Source organism: Eptatretus burgeri, chromosome 6 (genome assembly GCF_056783735.1).
Source record: "Eptatretus burgeri isolate ZD-2024b chromosome 6, Ebu_testis_v1, whole genome shotgun sequence".
In the NCBI taxonomy this organism is placed as follows: domain Eukaryota; kingdom Metazoa; phylum Chordata; class Myxini; order Myxiniformes; family Myxinidae; genus Eptatretus; species Eptatretus burgeri.
Genome location: NC_140966.1, coordinates 100,470,814 through 100,483,154, shown reverse-complemented (window position 1 = coordinate 100,483,154; position 12,341 = coordinate 100,470,814). Strand labels below are relative to the sequence as shown.

At 39.6% G+C, this 12,341-nt stretch overlaps 1 protein-coding gene across 1 annotated transcript in view; it reads left to right on the top strand.

Annotated features, from left to right (window-relative positions):
- LOC147025456 (interferon-induced protein 44-like) overlaps nt 1-12,341 on the top strand; it is a 90,953-nt gene that overhangs the window by 51,855 nt on the left and 26,757 nt on the right. The window contains exons 7-8 of the mRNA XM_085886468.1: nt 2,204-2,350; nt 12,325-12,341. The exon at nt 12,325-12,341 is cut by the window's right edge and continues 155 nt beyond it. Coding sequence (XP_085742594.1) covers nt 2,204-2,350; nt 12,325-12,341 — 164 coding nt within the window. The remainder of the gene's footprint in view (nt 1-2,203; nt 2,351-12,324) is intronic.

Below are 12,341 nucleotides of genomic sequence, written 5' to 3'. Positions count from 1 at the left end.
ATTTTTAGAAAATGAGCCAAAAGTGCCGGAATCGCACTTTCGGCTCAGTTAATGCCCGGGGAATGGTCTCGAGAATACACCCATCAAGTTTGGTTTGGTTCCGTCCACGAATAACCGAGAAATATCAATTGAAAAGAAAATGGGCCAAAATGGGCCGTTTCTCAGCCCGAAGGGCCACATTCGCACTTTGGGCTCAGTTACTGCCTGCACATGTTTCGAGTATATGCCCGTCAATTTTCATCGAATTCTGTTCACGAATAATGGCGAAATAGACGTTCAAATGAACTGTACACAAGAAAAGGGAGAACACGAGCGGCGCTTAGACCCCGTGGAGTGGAAGACCCCACGGGTTAAAAAAAAAACCCTCAAAAATAATAAAATCTTGTCAAGTGAGAAGATCGATGTGTTCAGAAGGGTGCGTTCCATAACCAATCGTATTGCAGAGCGCTCGGCAAGTGGCTCGCTTGATTTTAAGCACTGAAGCAAGCACTGCATCAAAACGGTTGGTAAGGAACAGCTGGCTTGACAAGCGATAGCAAGCTGATTGGTCGCGGAAGATACCCCCAATGGATAGGATAAAGACTTCAACCAAGACGTCACTGCCAGAGCTTTGGAAACCAGTGCAGGATACGGATTTTGGATGTTGCTGATCATCAATGTCACCAGAAATCAGCCACGACTTAACGGAACTTGATAACTGGTTATAATAGTACCGATAGATGTGTGGACCAGTCACTGTGAGCCGGTACACCGCCCATGTGTAAGTAGATATAATTTCTCCATATTTTTCTCTAGCGAGTATTAAACAAAGCTTATGAACCTTAGGAATATGGTTATGCATCAAATAGAGGTCACAGTTGGGCCGTAAATGTGTCGGTGGCAATATCACACTTGAAATCATTGCCGTTAGAGGCCTCAATATCGGCTTTAAACAATCAATACACAGTCCATATATAATGTGATCATGGCTCGATAAATCGAAGAGACAATGGGAATTCATCATTCATGCATAAAGACTCCTGCAAGCAGTTTTGTTAGCTGAAGATCGTTACCCTGACTTTGAGGCCTAGCAAGTCAAGACGCGTCTGATCTGTTTGTCTGAGTGGGACACGATAAGTATAAAATGCCTTAATCACGTCGAGTTTCCCACAAAGTTCTTCCAGTCTTATAGCAACTGCTGAAAAATGTAACTGCACGTTGGACTGAAACGTTTGTGGTTATTTAAATTTTTAGCTCACCTGGATTTTAGTCTGGGGAGCCTATGTGATTGAGGAATGTCCCGAGGTGAGGCACGCAGTCAGTCAGTTACAGTCAGTCAGTCCATCAGCACTTAGTCATTATCGCTTGAATTTTATGCTCGCTTCAAAGAAACACGATTTTCATGAAAATTGGCCACAAGCTTCATAGCTGATGCCTAATGAAGATGTATTGACTGCATCAAAATCTGCACTCATTCAGCAGGTCTATGGGGGGGGGGGGGTTTGGACCCCAACTCTCCACCAAAATAGGTATTTGCCCTCTCTTCTCGAAAACTACACAAACAATTTTGATGAAACTTGACCATAACCTTCATCACCAGTGATGTACCAAAGTGTATTGACTGCTTCAAAATCTGCACTCATTAAAGGGGTCTATGGGAAGAGGGATGGGTTGACCACACAAAATAGGTATTTGCTCTCTTCCTGGAAACTGCACACAATTTTAATGAAACTTGACCGCAACGTTCATCACCTGTGTTCTCCAAAATAGTATCGACTGCATCAAAACCTGCGCTCAATAGAGGTGTCAACGGGAGGTTGGGGTGGGGGGTTGAACCCCCAAAATAGGTATTTGCTGTCTTCTTTAAAACTACACACACAATTTCGATGAAACTTGTCCACATCATTTATTACCCATGATATACCAAAGTTTGTTCACTGCATTAAAAAATCATGGTCTAAGTGGATCTGCAGGGGAGTTGTGTGACTTGCTCCTGATACAGGTGTGCTTCTGGATGCGTGGTTCTATTTTTGCAATTATTGTGCTAAAGTAGACAGTGTATAATTGTATCACTGATAATGCAGTACGATTTCATTCCTTGTAAATCTGTGTCTGCCTTTTATCAGAACATCGTACAAAACTGACAATTGATTGATGATACAATTCAAACAAAGCACTGGATATACAACCTCATTTCTCAATAATATTACTTTTTCTTCCACAGTTTCGCTTCTGGAATATTAAACCGGTTGAAGGCAAGGCTCTACCCGTGCGACTTTGTGATACCATGGGGTTGGAAGAAACTGACAATGGGATTTCTGAAGAGGACCTTATCAGCACCATCAAGGGACACATTCGCAAGAATTACATCGTATGTTTGGTGTCATGTTGTGTTTTGCATTTCAAAGTGTTAAGACTCAAGAAAACTTTCCAAACCTCAAACAATACATTCCGAAGACGACGCGACACTTTCCATTCAACATATTAAAAAATAATTAACAAATAATTTTGACCAGTCATAGTGTGTGATGACTTCTGTGGTTCCTGCTGCTTCCTTGCTTGATGCTCAGCATTTTCAAAGGATATAGCACAGACAAACAATGAGAGGTTAGGAATCATTACACAGGCTTTCTGGTTAGAATGGCCTCCTCCATTGAAGTTCCATGGAAGGAACTCGAAGTATAATCAATAAATATTATCAAATGCCCACTCGGATTGTGATGAAAAAATTAAGACTCGAACGGAGAGGATGGAAACCTGGATTTAAGGTGCTTGGATGAGAATACCACCATCTCTGTCTTGTATTCGTTTCTATAAATATACCATTGCGAGTGTTGCACTTTATAATATTTGCAGAATCCGACAATACGGTACAGAGGTAATGCACTTACCTTTCAGTTGTTTGACACAGGTTCATTACTCATCTGAAAATAAATTGTTGATTTGGTGATTCTCAGCCACCGTGTTGCATCACAAATGACCCCATCATTCAGAGAGACATTAAGTTGTGAACCCATTCCTAGCGTTGTTTGTGGACAATAAACATCCCACATTGTTTTTCATAAAGAGTGGTGAGTTATCATTAGCACTCTCACCCTGGCCCTGGCCATCTTCGAAATTCCTGCCCGAATTGGAAAGGCAAAGACAAAACGACACGATGCAAAATGCTGACCTCGCCTTGCTTCTGAAGGCTATTGCATTGACAAACAGGTAGAACAACAAATAAAATCAAAAGATCATTGATTGAGGTTTGTGAATAGTGGTGGAACCAAGGAGAATTTAAGGTTTCTGGCCATGATCTTTAACAGAGCGAAAGAGCACGATCGTGTCTCTCAGATTCGGAACATGTATGAAATAATGTCTGGGCATGATGACGTCAAATTATATATTTTTGGATTGGAGAAAATTTGGAATAAAATATATATTACATAAGAGAACAGTACAGGATTGTGTATACTTTTTTGAACTATTATTTACTTATATTTACCTCACCACCTCCACGAGCAACATGAAACATTGAATTATTAATTTTTTCTTTCACACTTCACCATCTCCACGAGCAACACACAACTTTGATTTATTAATTTTTTTTATACACACTTCACCATCTTCACTTCCAACACACAATTTTGAATTATTTATTTTTTTATACACACTTCACCATCTTCAATACCAACACACAACTTTGAATTTTTTATTATTATTATTCACACTTTACCATCTCCATGACCAAGACACAACGTTGAATTTTTCACAGCGTCTTGCGAAGCGAACGCTGCTCTAGGAATGCTCGGCGTTGTTCTTCTTCTTCTTCTTGTGAAGAAGAAACCTTTATATTAGGACTCGCCTCTTTTATATACACAATCCGGATCTACTTAAATACTAAGCACTTGTACACATCCTCACATTGAGGGTGCCTTTTGAAAGCGTCTATCATGAACTTTTTAATATCTTCGGACATTTGCTTTAAAGTTTCGAAAGGTTCACATTGCTATTTAAAGATTATTCCATTTAATGTGTTGTAAATTCGTAAATACATTACTTATTTCATAAATACACTATATTTCGTAAATACGTAAATACATTATATTTCGTAAATACGTAAATACACTATATTTCGTAAATACGTAAATACACTATGACGGGTCTTGCTATTGGCTTAATCAAGGCACGTGACAAAATATTTCAAAGTTGTTTTTTTTATTTTTTTTTTAGCCGACAAAACCTTTAGGACGCTGCTCTTGGACACATTTGTCCTCGTTTATTATTATTATTCACACTTTACCATCTCCATGACCAACGCACAACGTTGAATTTTTTATTATTATTATTCACACTTTACCATCTCCATGACCAACGCACAACGTTGAGTTATTAATTTTTTCATTCACACTTTACCATCTTCACGAGCAACACACAACTTAGAATTTTTTATTATTATTATTCACACTTTACCATCTCCATGACCAATGCACAACGTTGAATTTTTTTATTGTTATTATTGACACTTTACCATTTCCATGACCAATGCAAAACGTTGAATGTCTTTAGCAGCATCTCGCATAGCTAACGCTGCTCTAAGAGAGCTCGGCCTGTTCGTCTTCTTCTTCTTCTTCTTCTTCTTCTTCTTCTTCTTCTTCTTCTTCTTCTTCTTCTTCTTCTTCTTCTTCTTCTTCCTGTGAAGACAAAACCTTTATATTAGGACTCGGCTCTTTTGTATACACGATCCGGATCTCCTTAAATACTAAACACTTGTACACATCCTCGCATTGAGGGTGCCTTTTGAGAGCATCTATCATGAACTTTTAAATATATTCGGACATTTGCTTAAAAGTTTCGAAAAGTTCACGTTACTATTTAAAGATTATTCCATTTAATATATTGTAATTTCGTAAATACATTATTTATTTCGTAAATACAAAAATACACAAGGACGGGTCTCGCTATTGGCTTAATCAAGGCACGTGACGAAATATCGGAAGTTGTTGTTGTTGTTTGTTATTTTTTTTTAGCTGACAAAACCTTTAGGACGCTGCTCTTGGACACATTTGTCCTGTTTTAGCAGCGTCTCACGCAGCGAACGCTGCTCGAAGAATGCTCGGCGTTCTTCTTCTTCTTCTTCTTCTTCTTCTTCTGCTTGTGAAGACAAAACCTTTATATTTGCACTTGGCTCTTTTTTTATACACGATCCGGATCTCCTTAAATACTAAGCACTTGTACACATCCTCGCATTGAGGGTGCCTTTTTGAGGGCATCTATCATGAACTTTTAAATATATTCGGACATTTGCTTTAAAGTTTCGAAAAGTTCACGTTACTATTTAAAGATTATTCCATTTAATGTATTGTAAATTCGTAAATACATTATTTATTTCGTAAATACACTATATTTCGTAAATACACTATGACGGGTCTCGCTATTGGCTTAATCAAGGCACGTGACAAAATATCGGTTGTTGTTGTTTTTGTTTTTTTGCCAAAAAAACCTTTAGGACGCTGCTCTTGGACACATTTGTCCTTGTTTTTTATTCACACTTTACCATCTCCACGACCAACACACAACTCAATTTTTTATTATTATTATTCACACTTTACCATCTCCACGACCAACACACAATTGAATTTTTTTTTATTATTCACACTTTACCATCTCCATGACCAACACACAAGTTTAAATTGTTATTTTTTTTTTTTGAACACATTTTGCCATCTGCATGAGCAACACACAAATTTGATTTATCAATGTTTTATATACACACTTTACCATCTCCACGACAAGCATATACTACCTTGAATTATTAAGATATTTTTATACATGACAATCTCCACGACGAACACATAACGTAACTTTGAATAATTTTTTCACACACTTTCTCAAATGTTCTTTGATGCCTGTTTAGACTTACATATTTATTGTTATCTTGTTCTTGAAAATCCTTTCAGAATGGAAATGAATGTTATTTGAGAGATTATTTCAACAATATGGTATTTGTCATTCTTAAAGTGTCTGTGAATTGAAGGGGTGGGGAAATATGGCGTGGAGAGAGATGGGGGTGGGAAACAAAGATTTCACATAGTCTTTCACTTGTGAAAACATTTTGAGACGTTATTTTATTTTGAAGAAATGTTGCCTGTTTTGTGGTGTTCGACATTTCATGACATTTAATCAACCTTAAGGCTCCATAAATGTTTGCATGTTGTTCTGTCAAGTGACTTGCTTGTGTCTTCATTTGTTCACTGATGAGTTCATACATGTTGTCTCGTCCGTAAACATGAGCCATCTGTATCGGGTTCTTTTACCCACAAATGGCTGAAAGGTCTCCAACTACTGCGTTCAAATTAAATTATTCCACAACTTTAACATTCCCCAAGGTGTCCAAAAGGAACCAAATTTTACGGCACGATGACGCAGAATGATTGAAAAGGTTTTTGTATTTTTAACCTTTATAAAGGTTTATTTATCGCTCGAAAATACCACCTGTCGCTTTTCTAACGGGAATAGTAAGAGAGGGAATAAAGGGGGGGGGAGAGGGAGGAAAGTGAGGAGGTGGAGAGCGAAAGAGAGAGGAGGGATGGGGGGAGCAAGGAGGGGTGGGGAGTGAGTGAGTAGGGGGGGAGAGTGGAGAAATGGAAGGCGTTCTGAGGTGAGAGGAAAGGAAGACAGATGTGCAGTGGAGCATTAATTATGATTCATACTGTCTCATCAAAATGATTCTGCATAGAATAACAGTGAAGATGGAAACAAAGTAATGTCTGAAATCAATTTTCAACCAGTCAAACTATAAACACCGCCCAGAAATGTCCGGAAACAAACACCACCCAGACACATCCAGATACAAACACTGCTTGGAAGCGTCCGGACATAAACACAGCCCAGACGTGTCAGAAGACAAACTCCCATCCAGACATAAACACCGCCCGGACACCTCTGGTGATGAATACCGCTCAGACACCTCCGAGACAAACACCATCTGGAGAAAAATACCGCCAGATATTTCAGCAGAAAAACACCACCCAGACAGGTCCCGATACAAACACCACCTGGACACGTCCGGAGACAAACTCCCATCTGGATATAAACACCACCTGGACACGTCTGGAGACAAACACCAACCAGACTTGTCCAAAGACAAACACCCTTGTTTTGTGGGAATTTCAATGAACAAATTACTTCAAATGATTGATTCATAGGGTTAAAAAAAAAAAATGTTGCATGCGAGACGTTTCAAAGAGATGTGTTGCCAGTCGTCGTATGATGGAAGGAAAAAAATTAGCTCTGTGATTTATAAAACATGTTTGTGCAGCAAACAGCTCAGAAATTGGGTGTTATGAAATATATTTTGCTTTGAAACTCACAAAGAGAATATATAACCTTTGTAAAGCACGCCCGTTTCATATAAAATATCCATTCTACCCACAAGTCTCTCTACCTTGTAGCAACTGCAGACTGCACATCCCGATTGGGAAACGAACTGAACCTCTATCAACTGTAGCCTGTAGGGCCCTTGGCAAGTGGCTTAAACACTCAAGCAAGCACTCCAGTTAAATGGTTGATAAGGAACGGCTGGCTTTGCAAGTGATAGCAAGCTGATTAGTAATGGCAAAAAACTTAACATCGCCGATTTCTTAACATTCTTTCATGTCACTCCATATTTCGCATTATATAATTTCGCGTGTTCCAACTCAAGGCATTGTTGAGCAGGCCAAACAAAATGGCAAATTCAGTCCCCAGCGAGGTAACCAAGAACGCCTTAAGACCCCCATCGAGAGTGAGCTGACCAAGGATATCGCCTTGATAAAGGACAATTAAATAAGGCTGTTAATTATCTTCAAAAGGGGTGTTTTAATGAACCCAAACACCGAATTTTCACTCATGCACTCTCTTAGAGTTCCCTTAGTATGCATGCAAAGTTTCAGGCTGCTCGGTTTCATGGTTTTGGAGTTACGGAGGAGACACACACATGCTGTCATTTATTATGCTGGTGAACTGGCTTACGTGAAGAAGTGTAGATGAAATGTGCAAAACGGAACAAACCATGCAAGTCAACAGACACGATGATTGATGTAGGGATACACAAACTTATCTGCAAGGATGAATAAATAACAGTCCTAACCCACCAGGTGCCACAGGCCACACTCTTATGAAACAATGGGGTAAGCAGGCAAAGATTTCCTGATGGCACAGTGAGTGGTGTGCAGGGTGATTGTGCAGTTCGGGAACAGGAATGTTGCGGAAGCAATACAGTGGAGTTGAAGGATTATTTAGCGGTGTCCACATCTCCACAGAGCAGAACTCCCTGAGTGGGACATGAAGCAGAGTGGGTGATGAAGAGCCAGAGATGAAGAGCGAGAGAAAACAGAAAACTGTTCTTTGCTAACATGTCCCACTCTGGCTCTGTCTTCATGCATGTCCAGACCAAGTCCCTATGGGGACTCTGTATTTTTCGACCGAGCATCTGCCCGGCGGATCTTCTGGCCCACCCTCCACATTCTGGGACCACCTTCGCCTGTGGCGGGTCCTGTCATTGGCTGCCCGCTGTTAGTAGGATGTGCCATCTTCTGAACCATCCCACCCAAGGGGCTGCTGCAATAAAATAGTCTTCACCTATTCCAGGCTCCACAGCAGACTACCCCCACCAGAGCTTGTTGTGTACCGACTAGACAGATCGTGATCTGTCCTTTTGGAATGTGAAGTGCTCCCGTTGTGCATTTTTATTGCTGGAAGTCCTCACCTGGCCTCACTTGCCAATGAGAACTTTTTACGCATACAATCTTTCCGTGACTATATGTATATATATTTGTATATATATGTATATATATTTGTATATATGTATATATATATATATATATATATATATATATATATATATATATATATATATATATATATATATATATATTTGAAAGTGTGTCTGTCTGTGTGTTTCTCTGTGACCTATGCACGTGAAAAGTACTGGACTGATCCTCACCAAACTTCACATGATGACAGAACATGTACCCGGGAGTGTCCCGATGTAAAAGAATTGTACTTCCAAATTCAGGTTTCTGAATTATGACGTCATCACCTGATTTCGTAACGTTAATTTTTCAAGTTCAGCCGATTGACATGGGGCCAACACCATTTGCGTCCATTTCATTGAATCAAAAAATAATGCTACAGTCAATTGAAGACAATGACTTCCGACTTCCCGGTTTCCGAATTATGACGTCATCACCTGATTGCGTAACGTTAATTTTTCAAGTTCAGCCGAATGACATGGGGCCAACGCCATTTGCAATAGAATGAAAAAATAATTCCACAGTCAATTGAAGACAATGACTTCTGACTTCCCGGTTTCTGAATTATGACTTATGCATTCGACACACTTTTCGTAACGTTAATTTTTCAAGTTCAGCCAATTGACATGGGGCCAATGCCATTTGCAATAGAATGAAAAAAATCGTGCTACAGTTTATTCCGAATTCCCGTTTCCGAATTATGACTTATGCATTCGACACACTTATCATAGGCCCTATTCACATCAACAAACGCCTCTTTTAATGCATGATTAACACAAGTCATATTTTATTGTACATACAGGTAGTCGTCGACCATCCCTGTGTCGTAAGAGGCGACCAGGGTTGCGTCAGGAAGGGCATCCGGCATAAAACATGTGCCAAATCACGATGCAGATCATACGGATGATCCGCTGTGGCGACCCCTAACGGGAGCAGCCGAAAGAAGAAGAAGAAGAAGAAGAAGAAGAAGAAGAAGAAGAAGAAGAAGAAGATACAGGTAGTCGTCGACTTACGACCACGATCGGTTCCGACCGACCAATTGTAAGTCGATTTGGTCGTAAGTCGACCAACCTTTATTTATCGTGTAGAGGCCTATGCAAAAATTACCGTATGTATATTATACCGTATCCAGTACACACCAGATATGTTCAATGAGGCTTTGATATACATTGAAGATTTGGTATTATACATGAGCGGGAAAGATGTAACTAAGTGGGGACTTCCCTCTTCTAATAAGTCTGAAAGCGCAACCATCAGTAGAGAATGGTTCCGTGAAACAAACTACAACACAGATACTCTCGCAAAGTTTGTTTCTGACAATGAGCCGCTTCTGGTACAGGATCAGAGTAATGCATATCAACTGATTTCTGAAGCGGTTCAAGAGGGAAGTGGTGTGATATTTTTCTTGGATGCCCCGGGTGGTACTGGCAAAACATTTGTCCTCAACCTTTTGCTTGCTAAGATGAGGAGCCAGAAAAAGATCGCATTAGCCGTTGCTTCATCCGGTATAGCCGCAATACTACTTTCAGGTGGCCGCACAGCGCATTCTGCTTTCAAATTGCCTCTCGACTTAGCTACAATGGAATATCCGGTTTGTGGCATTGGCAAACAAACTGAAGCAGCAAGGTACGATGTCGCCTTAGGATGCATTCGAAGCATTAGATAGAACTATGCGAGATTTAAGAGGAGTAGACCTGCCTATAGAAGGAGTTACGCTGGTTATTTCTGGTAATTTCAGACAAACTTTACCTGTGGTACCCCGTGGCACTCCAGCTGATGAAATGAAAGCCAGTATAAAATCTTCATACCTCTGGACATTCGTACAAACAATCCATTGAACAACAAATATGAGGATCAAATTATATGTTGATTTAGAAGCTGGCAATTTCGCACAATTACTTCTCAAACTTGGAAATGGTGAAATCCCGAACACAAATGATGCAATATCTATTCCCGATGACTGTGGTTCAATAGTTTCATCTTGGGAAGAATTAGAGGCTCATGTGTATCCCAATTTAGCGACTAATTACAAAAACATACAGTGGCTCTGTGAAAGAACAATCCTGGCTCCACTTAATGAAACAGTCCATGTAATAAACCATCAGTTATTACAAGTAGTTCCAGGCGAACAACATAGTCACAAGTCTATTGACACCACACTGGATACTGAGCAAGCCATACATTATCCCACAGAATTTCTAAACTTCTTGGAATTACCAGGATTGCCTCCGTACAATCTGTCGTTTAAAAGTTGGATACCCGATTATTTTATTACTTAATCTAGATGCACCAAAACTTTGCAACGGAACTAAACTTATTGTGAAAAGACTACTACCATATGTAATTGAGGCCACTATCATGACAGGATGTGCGAAAGGAGAAGATATATTCATTCTGCGAATTCCACTCATTCCATCAAATTCAACGATTGAACTTAAGAGACGACAATTTCCTGTATGCCTGTGCTTTGCAATGTCTATCAATAAGGCACAAGGACAGTCATTGAAAGTAGCAGGGCTGGAATTATCCACTCCTTGCTTTTCCCATGGTCCGCTATATGTGGGATGCTCCAGAGTGGGATCATCGGAGGCTTTATACATATTGGCCCCAGAGGGGAAGACGTCAAATATTGTTTATCCTCGAGCACTCCACTAAATTTATTGAGCGACTTCAGTTATTTTATAAACGGGAATAGGATGTGCGATGAAGGAAATACATGTTGCTGGTGAAAAATAAAAATGGTGGAGGGAAATAAAAAAATGGTGGCGGTGGTTTGTATATATACATATTACAGATATAAATAGAATGGTGATGGCGTATGGCGTATGTGTATAATATTTTATAATTAAATGGTTATGGGCTATGTAGATATTTGGTTATGGGCGTAGGTACGTTGTAACTTCGTATACATAATATAACATAATTTTTTTATCAGGATAACAGACGTAAATAAATCAAATACGCTGGGCCAGGCTGGGTTATGCCCGACGTATAAATTAAGTCGCAAATGATGACATGAAACCAGCCTCACATTGTTGAGGCATTATGTTTTTTTCTCTGATGCGGCAGTAAATCTTAACATTTTTGAACTCGAGTCTTCTGCATATAAAACATGGCGGGGAAAATATAATATTATAGTGGTGATGAAAAAAAATAATAATGGTGGCAGCCGCTACAATTTTACAATTAACTGTGACATATACTCCTTCAGACCCGCCGTCATCCACGGGATTCCTGTGCGAAGCACAGGTATCCCTGATAGTGGTTCTATAAATTACATATGCTGCCTCCTCAGTGTCATATTTTATAAGAGGACTTACTCTATCATTATCCCTGTTTACAAGAGTAAATCTATGCCAAATGAATCATTCACCATACTATTCTTACAAAAATGTAGCGATAAACCCCCACCCCCCACCTTTCCACATAACTGTATTGATGATTTCTGGGTGACATTGAAGTTGCATTTCCATGTGTCATACATTTTGGAATGAAAGCTACATTGACATGACATATTCGGGCCACACATTACTTGATTATATTCCTTCTTTTTGTATTTCTTCTGCAGTACAATCCAATATGTCC